This window comes from Pleurodeles waltl, chromosome 3_1, assembly GCF_031143425.1.
Source record: "Pleurodeles waltl isolate 20211129_DDA chromosome 3_1, aPleWal1.hap1.20221129, whole genome shotgun sequence".
NCBI lineage: Eukaryota > Metazoa > Chordata > Amphibia > Caudata > Salamandridae > Pleurodeles > Pleurodeles waltl.
Window position 1 is genome coordinate 274,749,336 of NC_090440.1, and position 23,221 is coordinate 274,772,556.

At 41.2% G+C, this 23,221-nt stretch overlaps 1 protein-coding gene across 8 annotated transcripts in view; it reads left to right on the top strand.

Annotated features, from left to right (window-relative positions):
* The window catches only part of TJP1 (tight junction protein 1), a 478,449-nt gene that overhangs the window by 407,246 nt on the left and 47,982 nt on the right, over positions 1 to 23,221 (top strand). For all 8 annotated transcript variants that reach the window (XM_069222373.1, XM_069222377.1, XM_069222378.1 and 5 more), the window contains 2 exons: positions 2,137 to 2,303; positions 9,584 to 10,076. In XM_069222373.1, the coding sequence (XP_069078474.1) occupies positions 2,137 to 2,303; positions 9,584 to 10,076 (660 nt within the window). The remainder of the gene's footprint in view (positions 1 to 2,136; positions 2,304 to 9,583; positions 10,077 to 23,221) is intronic.

The window sequence follows — 23,221 nt, forward strand, 5'->3', positions numbered from 1 at the left end:
CTCATGCTGTGTGATAAAGACAGTCTGGAGATGGTAAAAAGACAGGATTTAGGAGAAGGATTAATACTCTTATGGTAAATCCTAGTCAGTAGGTGGCCTCCTGTAAAGAAATGGCTCCATGTTGCAGTTACCCCCCACTTTTTGCCTGATACTGATGCTGACTTGACTGAGAAATGTGCTAGGACCCTGCTAACCAGGCCCCAGCCCCAGTGTTCTATCACCTAAAATGTACCATTGTTTCCACAATTGGCACACAGGGAAGGTCTCTAAGGGCTGCAGCATATCTTATGCCACCCTGGGGACCCCTCACTCAGCACAGACACACTGCTTGCCAGCTTGTGTGTGCTAGTGGGGATAAAATGACTAAGTCGACATGGCACTCCCCTCAAAGTGGCATGCCAACCTCACACTGCCTGTGGCATAGGTAAGCCACCCCTCTAGCAGGCCTTACAGCCCTAAGGCGGGGTGCACTATACCACAGGTGAGGGCATAGGTGCATGAGCACTATGCCCCTACAGTGTCTAAGCAAACCCTTAGACATTGTAAGTGCAGGGTAGCCATAAGAGTATATGGTCTGGGAGTCTGTCAAAAACGAACTCCACAGCTCCATAATGGCTACACTGAATACTGGGAAGTTTAGTATCAAACGTCTCAGAATAATAAACCCACACTGATGTCAGTGTTGGATTTATTAATAAATGCACACAGAGAGCATCTTAGGGATGCCCCCTGTATTTTACACAATTGTTCAGTGCAGGACTGACTGGTCTGTGCGAGCCTGCTGCTGAGAGACGAGTTTCTGACCCCATGTGGTGAGGGCCTTTGTGCTCTCTGGGGACAGAAACAAAAGCCTGCTCTGGGTGGAGATGCTTCACACCTCCCCCCTGCAGGAACTGTAACACCTAGCGGTGAGCCTCAAAGGCTCAGGCTTCGTGTTACAATGCCCCAGGGCACTCCAGCTAGTGGAGATGCCCGCCCCCTGGACACAGCCCCCACTTTTGGCGGCAAGTCCAGGAGAGATAATGAGAAAAACAAGGAGTCGTCACTGGCCAGTCAGGACAGCCCCTAAGGTGTCCTGAGCTGAGGTGACTCTGACTTTTAGAAATCCTCCATCTTGCAGATGGAGGATTCCCCCAATAGGATTAGGGATGTGCCCCCCTCCCCTCAGGGAGGAGGCACAAAGAGGGTGTAGCCACCCTCAGGGCTAGTAGCCATTAGCTACTAACCCCCCAGACCTAAACACACCCCTAAATTCAGTATTTAGGGGCTCCCCAGAACCTAGGAAATCTGATTCCTGCAACCTAAGAAGAAGAGGACTGCTGAGCTGAAAAACCCTGCAGAGAAGACGGAGACACCAACTGCTTTGGCCCCAGCTCTACCGGCCTGTCTCCCCACTTCTAAAGACACTGCTCCAGCGACGCTCTCCCCAGGGACCAGCGACCTCTGAATCCTCAGAGGACTGCCCTGCTCTAGAAGGACCAAGAAACTCCCGAGGACAGCGGCTCTGTTCATCCAAGACTGCAACTTTGTTTCAAAGGAGCAACTTGTACAACAAATGCTTAACACTACTCCTTTGATAAGCCTACTGCTCGACCACACTACCACAAAATAGAGCATTAGTATTATCTCTTTTTGCCACTATCTTACCTCTAAGGGGAACCCTTGGACTCTGTGCATACTATTCCTTACTTTGAAATAGTGCATTCAGAGCCAACTTCCTACACCGCCTGTTACCAACTCACTCCCTTCTGCCTACCTGTCACTAATCGGATTCAGCAAATCAAATGGAAATGCGCCAAGGGAAGGGATGTGGCTTTATATACATATGCAAGCATACACACTACTGACAACAAAGTGCTCCGTATTGATAGCCATGAAACAGTTTCTGGCCCTGCTACTTGGCAGCAGGGTACCTACAGGTTTGGAATAAGCAAGTACATACAAACTAGAAGTTATGAAGTGACCCTAAACGTAACATTTTTTTTTTTTTTGCTAGACTGCTAATTTTCTACTTAGAATGTAATTCTTACTTTCTCTCAAACCAAAGATGAAAATATACTAGTCAATATTGAAACCTTAGTTTCTAGACAAAGCGACATTTCCTGATATCATTTTCTTTTCTTACTTTTGCTACAGGGGAGCGGTTACTGATGCTGAGCCTTTGGATAGATCGATTCCCGAAAAGCGCTATGAACAGGTTTCTCATGTTACTCCTCCCCCATCACAGTATAATCAGTCTTCTCAGATCATTGTAAATAACACAGTATCCCTACCTGCCCAGAAAAAGCAGTCCATTCTGGAAGGTAAATGTTGAAATCAAAATGTTTATATTCCTTTGGTTGTTTTTTGGCATTTCAAAATGTCTCTTATAATTTGAGTTGTTAAATACTTACTTTTTTTGGCGCATTAAAGTATTGTGTAATTTCTGAAGAAACGTCAAGCTTTGAAATAAGACTTTATTTTTCCCATTTCAAGCTAAGACCTCTCTATTTTCTGTGTCCGTGTTTAGGACATTATGAAAGATTGTGATGTATGTAACGTGTATCATTTTACAAAGGCACATATTATCTTGTCTAACATACACCTTGTATAATTTTTACATTCATTTGTTTAATCTCTTAATGTAATGGCATAATCACGAGTCCATAACTATACGATTGCATAACGTTGGTAAATTGCATATGAAAACAATTGCTATGTTATTGACGATTGTATAGTGCACCGTCTTCCATTTGTATGTCTTGAAACAAAATTGGCTGACATTGGTGCTGTTACATGCAATTTCAGGTTTCCATTGCCGCCTTGAGTCTGAATCATTCTGTGTTTAGGTGATCTGGGCAAACTATACAGGGAGTGCAGAATTATTAGGCAAATGAGTATTTTGACCACATCATCCTCTTTATGCATGTTGTCTTACTCCAAGCTGTATAGGCTCGAAAGCCTACTACCAATTAAGCATATTAGGTGATGTGCATCTCTGTAATGAGAAGGGGTGTGGTCTAATGACATCAACACCCTATATCAGGTGTGCATAATTATTAGGCAACTTCCTTTCCTTTGGCAAAATGGGTCAAAATAAGGACTTGACAGGCTCAGAAAAGTCAAAAATAGTGAGATATCTTGCAGAGGGATGCCGCACTCTTAAAATTGCAAAGCTTCTGAAGCGTGATCATCGAACAATCAAGCGTTTCATTCAAAATAGTCAACAGGGTCGCAAGAAGCGTGTGGAAAAACCAAGGCGCAAAATAACTGCCCATGAACTGAGAAAATTTAAGCGTGCAGCTGCCACGATGCCACTTGCCACCAGTTTGGCCATATTTCAGAGCTGCAACATCACTGGAGTGCCCAAAAGCACAAGGTGTGCAATACTCAGAGACATGGCCAAGGTAAGAAAGGCTGAAAGACGACCACCACTGAACAAGACACACAAGCTGAAACGTCAAGACTGGGCCAAGAAATATCTCAAGACGGATTTTTCTAAGGTTTTATGGACTGATGAAATGAGAGTGAGTCTTGATGGGCCAGATGGATGGGCCCGTGGCTGGATTGGTAAAGGGCAGAGAGCTCCAGTCCGACTCAGGCGCCAGCAAGGTGGAGGTGGAGTACTGGTTTGGGCTGGTATCATCAAAGATGAGCTTGTGGGGCCTTTTCGGGTTGAGGATGGAGTCAAGCTCAACTCCCAGTCCTACTGCCAGTTCCTGGAAGACACCTTCTTCAAGCAGTGGTACAGGAAGAAGTCTGCATCCTTCAAGAAAAACATGATTTTCATGCAGGACAATGCTCCATCACGCGCTCCAAGTACTCCACAGCGTATCTGGCAAGAAAGGGTATAAAAGAAGGAAATCTAATGACATGGCCTCCTTGTTCACCTGATCTGAACCCCATTGAGAACCTGTGGTCCATCATCAAATGTGAGATTTACAAGGAGGGAAAACAGTACACCTCTCTGAGCAGTGTCTGGGAGGCTGTGGTTGCTGCTGCACGCAATGTTGATGGTGAACAGATCAAAACACTGACAGAATTCATGGATGGCAGGCTTTTGAGTGTCCTTGCAAAGAAAGGTGGCTATATTGTTCACTGATTTGTTTTTGTTTTGTTTTTGAATGTCAGAAATGTATATTTGTGAATGTTGAGATGTTATATTGGTTTCACTGGTAATAATAAATAATTGAAATGGGTATATATTTTTTTTTGTTAAGTTGCCTAATAATTATGCACAGTGATAGTCACCTGCACACACAGATATCCCCCTAACATAGCTAAAACTAAAAACAAACTAAAAACTACTTCCAAAAATATTCAGCTTTGATATTAATGAGTTTTTTGGGTTCATTGAGAACATGGTTGTTGTTCAATAATAAAATTAATCCTCAAAAATACAACTTGCCTAATAATTCTGCACTCCCTGTACGACTGTATATTGTAACTTGCCATACGTCAAGTTGGTTATTGAATTTATATTAAAAAAATCACATATAGCCTAGCTGATGTTTGGTGCCTTGCAAACTATTAAATACGTAAATTTGGCCCTGCACGTAGCTATTGTGTTGCAGTTCCATAAATGCAGACCAATTTATAGTATGCAGTCTTGACCATGCAACCCGTTTTTCATAAGAAAAGCGTTTTTTGTTTTTCCAGTAACTTTAGCACCGTTAGACGAATCCCTGTGAAATTTTCAAAACTAATACAACAGCAGTTCAGCTGCTGTGTTAAGTTTTGAGGTGATTCATCAAGCTGGGGTCAAAAAAAGAGTTGGGTGGAGCAAATTGCATTTTCCCCATAGGGATTTTGAACACAACTACAGCCTGAACCACTCAACTGAATTTGACCTAATTTGCCAGAAAGGTAGCTCTTGTTCCAGAAAGATCCCTTTTTGTTTTTTGGTGTAATTCCGTTCAGTAGTTTTTGAGTTACCGAAGGAAAAATAAATTTGTATATCTAGGAACATGGATCCTCCACCATGGAGCTGCAGTTTCTTTTTGCCCTCAGCAGCTCCCCGTAAGGTATGCCCCACTTAAGTGTTTCTAGGTGGCTGCTGAGTGCTTGTAATAAGCAGTTACCTGCTGTAGGCTTCCAAAACAATTTATTCATGAGTTTGCCCATTTTGACTTCTACTACTACATCCAAAAATGTAATGCTGGTGATGGTTGCATGTGCAGTCTAAATTGATGGAATCGGTTCTCAGCTTGTCAACAAAATCCATGGCAAGCTCACTTGTCCTGTTCAGTATGATAACTAGGTTGTCAGTATCCCGCAGCGATAAAATGGCATTTTCCATATAGTAGGTGGTGTCATTCGTGAAGGATATCTGCTCTTCCCACCTGCCCATAAACAAATTGGCTTAGCTGGGGGAAATACAAGTGCCCATTGTGTACCCCTGAGTTGACATAGATATCTCCATCGAACATAAACATTCTATTGGAGAGGATCATTTCCATGATAATTTTTGTATGTTGTAAATGACAGTTCTTACTCTGAGATACTGTCTGCATGCTTGGAGCCCATGAGTATGTTGTATGCTTGTATGGAGGAAACAGACATCCATGGTCAAAAGAATAAACTCTTCTTCCCTTTCAGTCCCTCTATCCTCTGGATGGAATATTTTGTGTCCGAGTTGTATGAGGGTAAAGCATATACGAAGTCTCTTAAAAAGAAATCTGTATCTCGAGGTGCATTTCAAAGGTACTGCCTCTGGAGGACACAATGGGCCTGCCTGGTGGATTACTTTTGTTTGTGTGAACCTTGGGGAGGAGATAAAGGACAAGCAAATTGGGAAAGTCTTTCCTCCTATACTCTTGTTCCTCTGACCCTAATAACCTTTCCTTCCAGTCTTCTAGTTTTGCCCAAAACTGAACAATGATCTGTTAATATTTATCCCTAGAGATAAGGGAATGGCATTCTTTATTTCAAGTTGTCTAAGAGCTTCATTCACATAAATTTTTCTCAGAATGATCACAATATTGCCACATTTATCAGCGGTCCATTATTTTGTTTTGGGTCAATGAGATGTGGATGCTTTAGTAGGACAGATATTGCAACCCAATGCTTTGTGGGCTGCTCCACTTTCCTTTCTTGGGCACTCCAAGGCATGGATCCTTTAGAGTGGTATTTTTGTGCCTCGAGAGCCTCTACCTATGAAGCACCTGTAAGAATTTAGAATTGAGACTACTGTCTGTTCGGGTCCCTTTGATTGTTGCTATTTGGCAAAGTATGGGTACACCTCAGTTTCCCTCCTCTCATGAGATAGATAACCTCCCATCTCATTTCAGCCTTTGAGCTAGGTGATGAAAGCTTGAGAAAGACTAAAAGGCAGGATATCCCTCAAGTGCCCATCTTTATCTCTTTACTATTACCATAAATGTGCTGCCATTGTTGGTTGCAGAGCGGCTGCTCTTGCTTTCAATGTCTGGGTAACTCTTAACTTCAAAGTTTCATACACAGTTGCTGTACTCTTTGTAAATAGACTGGTGTCTATATGGGCTGATCTGACACAGTTTGCCTATGAAAGATGCCATAACACCTTTTCTGAGCTGGCTGGTGGATAATACTAATATTTAGCTGGATGACAGGACTCCTTATGCGCATTTGACACTTAAGTGCATAAACCTCACTCTCCAGAGGTGAGCATTTGTTTCTCCATGCCATTTGTTAAAATATGGGCAACGTTTTGTAACGTAAGACCTGCATGATGACCCAGCAATGTGCCATTTTCTTCAATGTGTCATTAAAATAAATGTATGAAATGCAAGTTGGAGAAGGATGTTTTTCTGTGGATTGGAAGAATGATGGAGAAATCCACGAAGGTATCCACTGATCTACCCAAATGCCACCAGAAATGGTGTCTTTTACATTGCATTTTTGCAGTAGTCACTAAATCGTCTTTGCTATCTCTTTGCTATAAAGTGTTTGTCAACTTTCAATACCTATGCTACAAATATGTTTGTTAGACAGAAGTGGTACTCCCATTCATGCCCTTGCTAGCCGAACACCATCATCGTGAAGGACTTCAAGCCCTAAAGTCTCTTTTGACAGGATTAAGAATGTTTGATCTTCAAGACAACTGTAGGTAGCATTTGTGTAGTGTGTTCTAATTAGCTAAATAAACTTAATTAACATTAACCTTACAATTCTTCTCAGAAAGGTAGCTGCAAAGCAAAGGCAATTTTTCTTGTTACAATTTAGTAAAGGCTTCACTGGTTTAGGAAATTGACTTCAAAGTGGGACAACATGAGTAATCCTGTATTGCCATATGGATCTCCATCTTGTAAGTTGCATTCTGAGATGTATTGCTGCTTTTATCTATTTATTGATTCAGATCTTGAAAGGTTCAAGACTGATCACTGCTAGTACTTAGGGTTTTTGCCGTCCTCACGTACATAAGACTACAGGGAGTGCAGAATTATTAGGCAAATGAGTATTTTGACCACATCATCCTCTTTATGCATGTTGTCTTACTCCAAGCTCTATAGGCTCGAAAGCCTACTACCAATTAAGCATATTAGGTGATGTGCATCTCTGTAATGAGAAGGGGTGTGGTCTAATGACATCAACACCCTATATCAGGTGTGCATAATTATTAGGCAACTTCCTTTCCTTTGGCAAAATGGGTCAAAAGAAGGACTTGACAGGCTCAGAAAAGTCAAAAATAGTGAGATATCTTGCAGAGGGATGCAGCACTCTTAAAATTGCAAAGCTTCTGAAGCGTGATCATCGAACAATCAAGCGTTTCATTCAAAATAGTCAACAGGGTCGCAAGAAGCGTGTGGAAAAACCAAGGCGCAAAATAACTGCCCATGAACTGAGAAAAGTCAAGCGTGCAGCTGCCACGATGCCACTTGCCACCAGTTTGGCCATATTTCAGAGCTGCAACATCACTGGAGTGCCCAAAAGCACAAGGTGTGCAATACTCAGAGACATGGCCAAGGTAAGAAAGGCTGAAAGACGACCACCACTGAACAAGACACACAAGCTGAAACGTCAAGACTGGGCCAAGAAATATCTCAAGACTGATTTTTCTAAGGTTTTATGGACTGATGAAATGAGAGTGAGTCTTGATGGGCCAGATGGATGGGCCCGTGGCTGGATTGGTAAAGGGCAGAGAGCTCCAGTCCGACTCAGGCGCCAGCAAGGTGGAGGTGGAGTACTGGTTTGGGCTGGTATCATCAAAGATGAGCTTGTGGGGCCTTTTCGGGTTGAGGATGGAGTCAAGCTCAACTCCCAGTCCTACTGCCAGTTCCTGGAAGACACCTTCTTCAAGCAGTGGTACAGGAAGAAGTCTGCATCCTTCAAGAAAAACATGATTTTCATGCAGGACAATGCTCCATCACACGCGTCCAAGTACTCCACAGCGTGGCTGGCAAGAAAGGGTATAAAAGAAGGAAATCTAATGACATGGCCTCCTTGTTCACCTGATCTGAACCCCATTGAGAACCTGTGGTCCATCATCAAATGTGAGATTTACGAGGAGGGAAAACAGTACACCTCTCTGAACAGTGTCTGGGAGGCTGTGGTTGCTGCTGCACGCAATGTTGATGGTGAACAGATCAAAACACTGACAGAATCCATGGATGGCAGGCTTTTGAGTGTCCTTGCAAAGAAAGGTGGCTATATTGGTCACTGATTTGTTTTTGTTTTGTTTTTGAATGTCAGAAATGTATATTTGTGAATGTTGAGATGTTCTATTGGTTTCACTGGTAATAATAAATAATTGAAATGGGTATATATTTTTTTTTGTTGAGTTGCCTAATAATTATGCACAGTAATAGTCACCTGCACACACAGATATCCCCCTAACATAGCTAAAACTAAAAACAAACTAAAAACTACTTCCAAAAATATTCAGCTTTCATATTAATGAGTTTTTTGGGTTCATTGAGAACATGGTTGTTGTTCAATAATAAAATTAATCCTCAAAAATACAACTTGCCTAATAATTCTGCACTCCCTGTAGTTACTGGAACTCCCAACAGTATTTCTAAGCTTCCTTATGGCCTCTATTTTTCGGTATAAATATCATCATTTGAAAATCAATAGTCTATTTCCGGCAATCTGTCTCAAGTTGCAGTGCTAAAAAGTGGAATAAATACATTTTGATTTGGAATTTGAAATCAAGTGATGTGAGAGAAGGTGGTTAACAATTCTTACAGGTAGGTATGATTCCAGTCGTTCTTTTTGAAAACAAACATGTATGTCATAATAGTAGAGTCCCCACGTCTCCAATTCAACACAATTAACCGCCTGTGGGACATTGTGGTCTTATCCTAATAGATTATTATTTATTAGGCTATGACTACGTAAGCATATTGCTCACCTAGAGTTGAAAATGTAGCTAGTGACAATTTGTTGTCTGAATTATGCAAACTGTTTTGGTAACTCTTTGTAATACTCCTGGTTTTTACTATAATTTTTGTCATACTGATGTTTTGCTCATTAGCAAACTGCATATTGTGTTAATATGCGTATATCTATAATGGCATATGCGTACTACTGTACGTGCAATCTATTTGAGTTCTGTTAATAAAATCTAATGTTTATCATTCATTGGTGTTTTACCTTCATTAAAAGACACTTTTCTGTGTTACAGTTAATTCTATCTCTGTGGACCTACAGAACTCAACAGTGTTGAAACCTGACCCACCACCACCACAAACAAAACCATCACTTTTTAGACCTGCAAATCGAGAGGAGACAGTGCAATCTACCTACTATCCTCAGAAAAGCTTCCCTGACAAAGGTCCATCTAATGGTACTGATCAACCTCTGAAAACTGTCACTCCTTCATACAATCGGTTTACACCTAAACCTTATACAAGTTCTGCCAAGCCATTTGAGCGTAAATTCGAAAGTCCCAAATTCAACCACAGACTTCTGCCAAATGATACACAGCTAAAGCCAGATTTGCCCACAAAGCCACAAAATTCTCCACAGTCTGTTTCAAAAGTGAACAATGTATTTAATGTAAACAGTGCGGGGAAGGAATATGATAGTGGAACAGATACATTTTCTTTGCAAGCTGAAAATAAACCTAAATATCAACCAAATAATGTTACTGCAGTGCCTAAAGCTATTCCTGTCAGGTAAGATATTTGTTTTTAATAATTTACAAGGTACCTGCTTGCCATAAATATGGGAACATGCCTAGTTGCTAAGATGCTTTGAGATGAAAAAAATGCTAAGGCATAAATGACGACTCATTCTGAGGAGTACTTTACTTGCATGGTCCATTGTTTCGCAAAAGCCCTGTTTTAATGGTTTAGCACACAAGCAGTTTTGTCACTGAACTCTAGCTAAATGTTGTTTATGTGCAGTTATGTTGCAGCAAAGAGTTATAGTTATGCATAAATGTATGTATCTTTTTTTTTAATTGTACTTATGCAGTCAACTTAATTTTTTTCTTTAGCACACATTGGTTTCACGTTAGTGGTCCCTATAAAATGGGCATGCATTGAAATTTGGGGTGAAAGAAGACACATTTAGCTGTGGGAAAGGATTGTTGCTGCAATGTTGTTTTAAGTCGGCAGACACGTTTCATATAATTTTGCCCTGTTCAGCAATTACTGACCCCTCCTCTTGACTCGTGTCCCAAAACGTTTGTTCCATAGATATGTAAAAAACGAGTAAGTTAGCCTGATTGATTCCCAGGAACATGATTGCCTTGTACTATTTGAACTTTACAGAGGATTAAATGGGGCAATATTCCATACTGCTTTGTGAGCTTTAAATTGGATGCATGATGCATCAGTATTTAAAGCATTTGAGGCCTGGTTGTATGTGGTCCTGTGCTCTCAGGTACAGGATTTGCTTGACCATTCATTATTGGCCATACAGGCTTTTTGATTATTCCTGCAGAGACCCAGAACTAAAAGATGAATGTTCAGGTGCAACAGTGAAAGCCTTTATCAGTGACAGTCTGTGCATAATGGTGTGGTAAGAGTTTATCTATAGAGAAGCAAAGGTGCAGTATGCACATCTTCATGACTGATCTGACTGCTAAAATAGCTTTATTGGACAAAAATGCAATCAAGATTTCTGACTGTCATGGATGCACTTGCAGGAGCCCACAGAGTTGGATAGAAGGAAAAAGAAAGTTGACCATTGTAAGAAATCCATCTGATGGATTATGGGTTAAAGTAGTCACAGATTTGATTGGTGCTGAGGTTGAGCTTCCAGACCACCATCTCTAAGAGGGCTCACATGCAGAAACGTTTGTTTTCGTGAATATCTTCTGCCTCACCATTTTGAAAATTTAAATGGCATTGATTACTCTTTAGGTAACAAGACTTCTAACAGCTTTGAACCAACTATAAGATCCAAACAAAGCTAAAGGGTAGAGTGTCCAGCGTATTTCAAACCTTCTTCCGGAATTACCTGTGTGTGAGGAAAGCTTTGGGAAGCAGGAAAGCAGGCACATTCCTCAGAAGTGCATCTGATTTTTACTACTGTTTTCTCTCCAGACACTGGTCTCCAGCCACTTGTAAGCGTAATAACATTACCCTCTTAAAACCATATTTCCACTTGTGGTGCTTTAATTCCCATTTGGGTGTCCTAATACCACAATCTATGATGCTTCCAAAAATTAAACAGCTGTGCCTTCCAAACATTGTATAGAGAAAATGAGCATGAAGAATAATGTTATACACTTCCCATGCTTCATTACACTAGTACAGGTATAACCAAATACGTAAACCAGTAGGTGGATGGTCATAATACAGTAATTCTTTCCTTAATTGGCAGAGGTTCTAGTTAATAGGGGTTGCACTGCAGTAGGTTCCTAATCCTGTTTGTAAAAGCATATAGTGTGTGTACCTATTCAGAAGCCCTCAAATCATAGTAGACATCACAACAAAGAGTTTCAAAAGGAAGAAGTTCAAAGGAATTGATGGAATTTCTTATGCAAAGGTTTTGTCTTTTCTCTGTTTGAGACTAGCAAGTGGTGGACTAACTAGAAAGTTATGAACTGTGACTCAATATCCACAGCTACCGTCAGGGTCGGGTTCTGTGTTTAGCTGTTGATTAGTCCCAAACATTTGCAAATAGATGTTGAAGTTCAAAATGATTGATTGGCAGCCATTCAACCAGACATTGTAGAGGAGAAACTTTGCAGCCTTGTACTCTAAATCATGCCTCCAAAGGGATAACAAACGAGGACTTGTTGAGGTCATCCAGAAACAAAGGAGTCAAACATCCTTTGACTTTTTCCGAAGCACTAGCTTGCAGGTTCAACCATAAGCTGATTGTTTCACATTTCCATTTCCTTGCTCCTCAAGGCTAAAACAGAAAAAGGCTGGTCCTTTGCCGGTAGAACTTTGGCATTAAAAACACTAAAGGCAGCCACACCTGTGTTTATGCTATCTACTCTAAACTTCCTAGAATTGGCAAAACAAAGCACAGCTTTTCTAATATGAGCACATGGAGATCAGTGATCTGGTAGCTGACTTCTGTAAGATTATTATTACCAACGTTCTAAAATCAATAAAGCAATAACCCTTTGAGACCCACTAAGTAGAACTTAGTTCTAGCTCGGAGTGCAGGTGGAACAAGGCTGCCTCATGGTAGGCATCCTAAAATAACTCTAGAATTTCTATCACAGAGTAGAATTCAGATGAATGGGCACTCACTGTCTTCAAGAAAGGAAGCCTGTTTTGGGCATTAGAGAACTAATACAAAGTTCTAACTATTGAGTAATACTATGATTCCATCTCATTCCTCACTTGTCTGTTTTTACTGCAACAGTTTCTAGGAGGGTATAAACCATTGGCCACAGAATCTACCATTGGTAATTTTGTGCATTCTCCTAAAACTGTTAACCCAATGAACACAGAGAGGGGACTAATATATCCCTACTTGCTCCCTTCCAAAGTCCCATCTTTCTGTTTATTTGGTCCTGTATGCAGACATTTAACTTTTAATAATGAACATGCCTCACTCCTGCTTTTTGTGTCTGCTATATTTTGTACAATCGTTTAGCGTTTGTTCAGTGACTGTTTGGTATTTTTTGCTGTTGTGCCAAATGCAGCTTGCTGAAGAGTGATACATAAATAAGTAAATTTGAAATCTGCAGAGTCTTTCTCTCCAAGAGACCTTGATCATCCATAGTGTTGAAAGGCACAAAGATCTATTAATACCAAGATTTCAACTAGCAAGCATCTACCAGGGTGTCTTTACCCCATGTTTTGGATAGAAGCTGAGATCCCGTCGGTGTTATAATACATTGTCGGACTCAGTGTTGATCCATCCCACTGATTTGACAAGGAAAGGGGACTGATCTCTAGATCGGAAGTACGATTTTTCTTTGAGGGAGAGATTATCCTGATGACTTTAAAATTAATCAGAGGATCAGTTTATGATGGACATGAAAAAAGGATCAATGACTTTGTGAATGTATTTTGTGATCTTAGCAGTTAGAGTCTAGAGGAAAGGAGATGTGTGTTAGTGAACATCAGACACCAAGATTGGTATGAATTCTGTGGGTGGATGGGAAGAATGTCAGTGTAGTTTGCAAGGCTTGAACTTGTGTGCTGTAGATCACCTAGGAGTAGAATAGTTAGAGTTTCTTTGGCAAATCTTTTGTTGTTAAGACTCTGTGATAGTTATTGGTATTTGGTAAATTTGTTAAAGGATTTGAAGAGCCCTGCTGTGTTGTCACAGTTTTCATTGAGAAATTGCTACCTTGTCCTACATCTCATAGATTATTTAAGAGTGAAACAGATTTGTTGGTAGTTCTTGCAGTGGGAAGATGCAATGCGAAAATTTCAATTTGGGATGTTTCCTGAATTGTTTGAGAAATCTAGCTGTGTTGTCACATTTCAGACAGTAACTTTTTGATTAACTTTTTCTCGGCTCTAAAGATTGCCTTCCCCTATCATCTTTAAAGAAGATAAAGCAGTTGGTGTTCGATCAGATTTTCCCTAAAGTGCAGGATTTTCTGAGGCTTAGAGAAACATTTGTATTCATATAAATGTTTTTTTCCTTCTTAAATGGGGTTTGAGCCAGGGTCTCAGATAACTTACAAGACTTTGAAAGATAATTGTGATGGGATCTCTGGTGTTTGCTTCAGGACTGTTGGATTAGGGTTTGGCATTGAATAATTTGTTGAAGCCAAAGGCAGAGGTTCTGTTTTACCTTCTACCAACAACAATATTGTTTTTGGTAGTAATAATTGGAAACCTGAACATGATGAAATGGTGCCCTTATTAGGATACTGAATAAGTACATACAATTATAAAGAAATCCAAAACTGTGATAAAGGTCCTTCTTCCGTGCTTCCATAGTTCTCTAGGCCTTATCAAATGCTGGTCTGAGAAGATGGCAGTGTTATTGGAGAAAAAAAAAAAGTCAAGGATGTGACCAGAGATGTCAGCTCCTAATAAGTTGTGAGTACCAGGCATGCATAGAATTGAAAATCTTTTCAAATTGTGGTCGAATTATTATTCAAAATTCTGCTTCTGAAATGTATAGCTGCTGAAATTCTTTATGGTAAAAAAACGCACTAAGTTTTATTGCAGTTTGAGCTTGAAGTGGAAGGCCAGGAGAAAAGTAGTTGGAAATGAGGAGCAAAGATTTCTAGTTGCCCCTGTTAAATGCTAGCCACATTTGCGTTTCCATATGTGAAGGGTTTAAAGACCGTTGTGAATGGAGTCTAGGGATTTCAGTCCAGCTTCATGACTGTGGCTTGGTGTCCATGGCATACACATGACAGCAGAGGATGTCTTGAAACTTGAGGGATCTATTGAGCTGATCTACAATAGCAGATCAAAAGGATTGATCATCTACCTGTTTTGATTTCCCACGCATGATGGCAGTAGAAATCCTTTTAACTTTTTCATTCACTGGAGCAAAGTTTAATCTGAAGGTCTGTTCACAGTGGGTAAAACATCTGCCCCATAAATTGCATTCAATTAAAGCCTGGATAAAGATGAAAGCCACCTTTCCAGAAATCTCCTCTCCTATCTATACTTTGCAACTACACTAGGCTGTGGCCTGAAGCAGTGTGTACTTTTCAGTCTTTTTTAACCCTCTGTGGCTTTTTGGTGGCCAGATAGGCAGTGGTACAAGTAGGTGCCGGATCTTTGAGATGCAACAGCTCAAGGTGAAATTATGCAGCTGCTTAACTGCTTTTTGGCTCTGTCTGCTCTCCTTATGCATGGCATTTTTGTTTGTTTGCAGCTTATTGTGTTGCAGATCAAATACAGAGAACTATCCTATTTTTGTGATCAGACTATTATAATTTATTTGCTTGAAGCCCAAATTTCTGTTTCATGCAGGCGATGTATGCCCCATGTTCATATCCCCAGGAACACACAAAAAAATCTTTGGGTTATTTTTGCCCTCCATCAGATTGAGACCTGTTGGCAAGAGCTGATCAATGCAGAATTGATCAGCAAGAAAGAAGGAATAACAACCTCCTAAAACGTCTTGACTATTCTGCCAACACCCTTTCTCTCCCAGGGGGCTCCTGGCTAGAGTAACTGTCTAGCATATCAAGCATTAGGTGCAAAAGTGAAAACAAAGGAGTGATAAATGTTAGGCACATTATGATGAGATAAAACACTATTCTTAACTCTAGTCTCTCCAGTGGTCATTTAAGAAAGAATTTGGAGAAAGTTCCAAGTGGAGTTTAGAAGGTAAGATTATCTACTCCTCCATTGTTGATCTGGATGGGAGGATGAGATAATGAGAGGAAGAGACAGTGCCTTCCACCTGAGACAGTCTGATTTTTTTAAATCAGTGGGCTCCTGGTAATCCCTAAAAACCTACAGCACCTGTGGGTGTGTCATACCTTCTTTGCCTTTATATTGCTATTATAAGGTGACTTATAGTGTAAACCATCAATTACCCTAGAGGTCGACTTCGACATTTTGACTCTGCCAGGAGTGTGTAATCATCCAATTAGACACTGTGAATCCAATACACAACATCAAATAATCAGTAGGAGTTAGTAATTTAAACACACCATGTCTTATGTGTCAATGAATCACCACACCAGTTTAGTAAAGTTTAATTTTTTTTTGCCATTTATATTAACAATGCTAAGATCACGTAAATCATGCGCAAGACCAAATGATAGAAATACATAAACATCACAGGCTGTCCAGAGTGCACGAAAAATCTTAGTTTAACTAATGCATTCAGCATAAGATATTCCAAAATAATAATGTAGAACTACAATAGAATCAAGTGGAAAATAGAAATGGCATACATTTAGTTGTGCAAATTAATGAAATCACAATCAATTGATATACATTCAAAATTAGATTTAGGTCAGACATCTCTTGCCAACACTCTAATTCAAACAGCATGTGTGGGCTTCATGCAAAAGCAAAAATTAATTTGGAAAACATCTAACTAGGGCGTCAACCAAAATAAGCGGTTGGATTTTCTAAGGGAAAAAAAACTGTAAAAAAACAAATGCACATTGGTTATACCTCTCCTAAATGGATCAGCCAACATCAGACACTTCATCCTCAGAGTGCAGGAACATCAGGTCTTCAGGAGACCGCATCAGGACGTTAGAGGGAAACAGTCCAGCAAGTTGGGCCTAATATAACTGAACTGTTAGAATCACAGGCAAGGAGCTACATAACAGCATCTGAACAGAAATGAAGTTAAATGGAATCTCAGAGAATAAAGACCTATCAACCTCAGAAAAAGGGCAACTAACTTACATCACCTAAAACATTGCTGTATTAAAGTCTCAAAAGTCACTAATAAGCTTCTATTGGTTATGACTATAAGGTGCTTTAGTTTGCAGCCAATGAAATATAATCTGTGCATTATCCCTTTACTTTTTCTACAGCAAGGATTGGATTAACGCTGTCACTCCTCTCTCCGGACATCAGCTTCCTTAATTAATTACATTTTAAAACTACGTGGAAACTTAAAATGTGCTTCCTGCCAAAAATTAACTTCAAACAAAAATGAAATGTTACATGAAAAACACAAAATTGAGCACTGTGTTTTTTTTCTTTAGTTTGTACATTATTATCTCATCTCAGGAAGGACAGCAATATCAAGCAAAGAACATTACTTTAACACAGTGTGCGAGCCATACAGGATATTTGAAGAAACATTATTTTGCAAAGCTAGCATTATTTATTTAACAACGTGCCTCTGGAAAATTACTAAAACACGAGGCCTTAAACTAGAGCTAAGCATGAAGAATAACATATTTTTTAATAGGTTTTAAACCATAAAACATTTAGTACACATTAATAATAACCTTGTCAATATATTTAATTATGGCGAAGCAAAAACACTTTTATTAGTCATTATGTATTTTCACGTCAAACTACATTGTGGCTAACATCAGGGTGATTATATTTCCCAAAACACATGTTTTCAGTTAGGCCTTTTAATACGTTATGTCACAATATGTTTTAGTGACATCATTTTATTAATAACGTTTACACTCCAACACACCCAAGCAAGACCCCTGACCCTGTCATATACATCAGAGACACCATTGTAATCTTCTGCCAACCAACAGGAACTGTCAAAAGCTGGACAACTTCAAAAAGGTTATCAACCCAGGGAAACAAAATAACCTGGGAATGTCCAGGATCATCCTCTAAGAGAGGATCAGCACCAAAATGTTCATCCTCCAAAGGAGATCAAAGCCCAAACAAAAAACGTAGTTTCCTAGGAGAGAAGAACCAACCACCTCAGACTCCAAAACTGAAACTTAGTTCCAAACTGTTGAATCAGCGCAAACCCTCTGCACCTGAAAACCCCTAAACGGAAGCTGTACATAAAAACAAGTCATCTTAAAACATTCAGGGCTTCACTATTGACAGCCAAAGATCAAAATAACCACTATCAAATGTATATACTAACGACGAAATGGTTTGCCCAGTCTCCACCACAACTCTCTGCCAGTGGATACACCACATAAAAAGAAGTAACTTTGGTATTATTTTTTAAAAGAAATTAAAATCTAAAGGTAAGAAGTTTCCTGATCCTACACCACCCTTCTGCCAGGATTTAAAGAGAGGTGTGGATTCCCCTCGGCGTAAGAATCGGTATACCTATGGAGTAATATCATGTAGAATCAGATGATGAAGTTCTAGAAACATATCTCATTAGGGTTTCCCCTGTTTGTCAAACTTCCTTTCACCGTGCTTTATCCAGTTAGCTGTTAGTCAGCATTTGGTGAATATTCGGGTGGAAGAGGAAGAGATCTATTTTCTTATCCAAACACTTTCTATTATGGGGGAAAAAACAAACCAGTACCTTCCAGCGCTGAATATGGTTTTTAAGTCTTCAATACAAGAACCTGAAATATCTGGTAAAGACTGTGGCCATTATTCTGAAAGATAAAAGGAAATTCAAAGCAGCACCTCGGGACCGATGGATGTTGGAAGCAGTAGCAGTAGCAGCAGGCAGTGTTTTGCCTAGCCACCAGCAATCTACTTCTGTGGGAGGAAATGGAGGAGTGAGTTCAGTGCGTTCCACAACCCTTATAAAAAAGAGGGCAAATGAATGCAGATGAAGTAAAAATGATTTGTAATACTGGACTCAACTGTGCTTTATGTAGCACAGATACCCTTTACTTCACAAGCAGTGCCGTTCAGTGTTTAGACCTGGGGTGCAATTACATCCATTAAGTGTTCAGTAATAGTTTTGTAGACCTAAGACTAATGAGATGCTGGAAACGGGCAACTTGATGGGAGCTTGTCAATAAGTGTCCACTTTGCAAAACGTCATCAGCATAAACAAAACTGGCTAAGCAAAGTCTTTCCAGCCAGCAGAAAAACAGGCATAATTTGTGACAAAGTCTACAATACAGCAGCTGCAATTTTTTTACATTGAAAATCAGGACATATTTCATGAGGATACACTTATACCTCCACATGAAAAAGTAGACAGAGGTCATGAAAGCAAGAGAAGAATATATGCAGGATGTTGGTGGAGAGTTACCGCCATGAAGGTTTGGAAATATACCATTCTAGACCCTCTTTATCACACATAATTGTGTACCATATGTAAGTCCAAAAAGGCTTGAACTTGCTAATGTTTTTTTTCCCCCATTAGATGCCGTCAATGATGTGTGCACGGCTACCATCTTGTATTTTTTTGAAATTCCATTACAAGATGGCCATTATGAAGGCTTCAACATCTACAAATTCTGATGTAGAATTCGAACTGCAGATTCCCCCCCTTCAGAATGTTCTCAGGTGCCAGACTGGATCCAGAGATTTTTTTCAATAATGGTTCCTGTAAGCCAGTAGATGGCACCATAGGCTTCGTGAAGGCATCACACGTCCCGAAAAGTTGTGAAATTTAGCGTTATGTTACTGCTAACTTGGTGTGCTGATGCCTGTTCCTTTCTTTATGCACCTTTTGGCACAGTGTGCCTGGGAAAATGCCTCCCCAGAAAACCACATTGACCATGCCATGTGTCAGAAACAGATCTGCACAACGTATCTGTTTTTTTTAGCTTTGGTCATGAACTTGAAGTTGTTCAGTAAGTGAGCCCTTCTCCACCCGAAGGCAGTCTGGGTTGGGGAGGTGAAGCTTAACATCACCAAGCAAGGGAAGAGGTCCTGTTTGAAACAGTTGCAGGGCCATTCTTGATCTCAGTCACTAGGCAGATGTGTCCTCTCAAATTCTTATAGTAAGCTAAAGTTGAAAATGTGCCATATGCACAAGAAAACCAAGTGGCGCTGATCACCCCCGTCACCCACTCTGCCAAAAAGTCACAAGCACATCACTCGAAGGGTCTAGTCTCTCCTGGCTCAATGCCAGTCTTGGCACAGTCTGAATTCCCTGGTTAGTTGTCAACCCCGCAGCTGATTTCACTCCCTTTTGTGTTCCTGCATCAGGCCTATGTTGAGCTATGAAATTGCAAAGATGCAACCAGTCTTTATACAGCTGACCTTCAGCCTCGTCCTCCTCCTCAGCACAGTACCACTGTAGGATAGAAGCCCTCTTCGGGTCAGTCTAAATTGAGGCAATCTTGTTTGGGTGCCCATCAACCCCCAGCACCCCAAGATAAGGGTTTAAAACATATCTTTGTCTTAGGAAATAAAAGCTTTTCCTCAGGCAACCTGGCTTTAATTGTGGCGTGTCTTCTGGGCAGGCACACCCATGCCTTATTGGAGACCCCCTGATCTATAGGATCTCCGGACTGGAGTGTTCCAAACGATCCAAAATGGACAGGAAGCAGCTGCGTGCCAGGCTGGACAACTCTAATTTAATATGCTGTACTGTTAGTGCCAGTAGTGCTTAGAAGGTACACCTGGGTGTGATCATCCAGGTTTACAGGGGATTTCCAAGTGCCCCTTTTTAGACATGCCCTTCACTGGATCTAGACTTTGAGTGGTGCTGTTAGTGCTACTTTCCAGTTCTGAAGATGGGAGGAGACCTCAGGCCTGTACTGGACATTGAATACCTTCCTGAAGAAGGGCGTTTAAACTGCTCACTCTGACCCAGATCCTCTCTGCCCTAGATCTTGGAGACTGGATGCTGTCCCAGGACTTGGAGGAAGGGTGTTTTCATTTAGCCTTCTTGCCGTCCTAGAAATGTTAGCTGTGGGTCGTAGTCGGGTCAAACATTTCAAGTTCAGCATGCTGGCCTGTGACTTTACCTAAGGGGTTCACAAAAGCAATGGTGACAATCAGGACCCATCTTCAGAAGTGGGGGAATGCCTATATTCATATACCTTGACAACTGACTGCTCAGGGTTGGCCCATCACTGTCAGTCACAGACCACCTTTGACCAAAATTCAGGTTCTTGATTTCGTTAAAGGTTTCCATCAATGATTCGAAGTCCCATCTGAGCACCATGCAAAGGTTTAATTTCAGTGGTGCAATCCAGGGCACAGTATCTATCAAGGACTTGCCATTGCCGTAACAAGTCCAGGAAATTTGGCCTATCATCCAGACATTTCCGTTTCATCCGGAGTCTCCGTAAGGATGGTTCAGAAGCGTTTTGGAGTCCTGGCCTGTTGTATCCACGCCATTCTGTAACCAGATGGCATATGGGGAACCTGCAGTGTAACCTAAGGTTTCAGTGGGGCCAGCAGAAAGGTGGGATCAGAGGCCTCTGGTTTCCCCAGCTGCACATGAACCTTTTGAGGCTTTCGGCAATCACTTTGACCTGGAAAGCCTTCCTACCGACTATCAAGGCGAGTTCCTAATCAACAACACGCCCACCATATGGTGTGTTCGAGTCCTTGATTTGAGTCCTGGATCCTGGTGCAGTAAGTTCTGCAACACTGGAAACAACTGGCCTAGCAGAAGTTCGTTCTGGTTGCCAGCCACCTCATTGCGTCCCTGTGATGGGATGTGGGTCTTTTGTTCCTGTTTCTGCTACTTCCTCTCCTGGATAGAGTTCTGAGGAAAACCAGGACATCCTGCATGCTCTGGACTGGATCAGGAGGGTGCGGTACCCAGAGCACCTGAGTATTTACCCTCCAGTCCTGCTACCCTTCAGGAGGAGCTCATTTCTTATCAGCAGAGGGGAGGGTCCTGCACAATCTCTGCAACCTAAACCTCCAAGCATGGACGTCAAGCAGTGACACAGCTATAATCTTTAGACTTGTCACCTGAAGTAAAGATGCCATTCATGCAGCCATACAGAAAGTTTGTTCCTGGTGTGGGTTACGTCATCTAGACCCTCTGCAGGTCAAAGTTTCTGCTGTAATGTTTGTTTTATTTGTGGCGCTGCATGGCCTTGCAGTTGGCTCTTTTAATGGCATTAGTTGGCACTTGTGGTCATTCATATTGATTCGATAAACACTCTCTATTTAAATCAATGGTTGTGGTGTGTTTTCTCACGGGCTTTATGGATATTTTCCCTCCAGAACCGCACTCATACCTCAGTGAAGCCTAAGTCTAGGCCTGACGTTCCTTATGGTCATACCTCCATACAACACTTTCTTCCTGGACAAATTGATGCTGTTGACTCGGGCTGCAGTCCTACCAAAGGTGGTATCATCCTTCAGGTTAGGTCAGTCAATCACCCTGCCAACATCTTTTGCTCAGTCACATCCCTTGAAAGAAGAAAATAGAATTCCACCAGATAGACACTAGGAGAGCTTTGAGCTTCTATATTAACTCTACAACCATACATCATCTAGATGATCAGCTCTTTGTGTGGTTCATGGGGACGCCCCAAGGCAGTGCAAAAGAGGTGTATAGTCCTCTGCACTAAAAAGCATTAAAAATCTGCTAAGCATTGGCTAAGCATGAAGCCAATGCGGCTGATTAAACCAGGGCCAAAGCCACCATGACAGTTTTAGTAAGGGGACTACCGGTTCTGGATATCTGCCAGGTTACGGCAGTGCCATATATGCGTACATTCATGAAACACGTCTGCGGCCTTGACCGCCAGTTCCAATAGGAGGGTAATTTGCCTGCTTGGTCCTGCAATACTTTCTAATTCAAGTTCACTCCTCAGGCTGTGTGAGGAAATCTTGCTCTGACCAGAGCCTATCATAGTTACATCTGTATTGTCTTGTATGAACTCCTGCCATTAACCCTGTAATATCCCCATTCGCTCCCCCCTTCCCCTCCCCAAATTCCACTTGCCTAATGCAGCACCCCCCTTTGGCATGTCAAGGCATCCCACAGCCTCACCCATGCCATACCTGCTTGCTTAAGTAACTGATCATGTAACCTTGGAAGTGCAACTTGCAGCTGGCCTCTTACTTAAATGATCACCTTTTCTTACACACTTTGCAATCCAGTTTCCCAAAAAATTTGAGGATTAAAACAGTTTTTGTGTACGTCTCAAATGATCTTCAGATGATTATATATGCAAGATGTGTTGTAGCTATGATTCTGCTTGATCTGTCTGCTTCCTTTGACAGCATGACTCATGGCATCTTTTTTAAGGCAGCTTGAAGACATTTGTGTGAGAGGCGTTGTTTATAACTGTAAAGAAATGGCTCCCTGTTGCAGTTACCCCCCACTTTTTGCCTGATACTGATGCTGACTTGACTGAGAAGTGTGCTGGGACCCTGCTAACCAGGCCCCAGCACCAGTGTTCCTTCACCTAAAATGTACCATTGTATCCACAATTGGCACACCCTGGCATTCAGATAAGTCCCTTGTAACTGGTACTTCTAGTACCAAGGGCCCTGATGCCAAGAAAGGTCTCTAAGGGCTGCAGCATGTCTTATGCCACCCTAGAGACCCCTCACTCAGCACAGACACACTGCTTACAAGCCTGTGTGTGCTGGTGAGAACAAAATGAGTAAGTCGACATGGCACTCCCCTC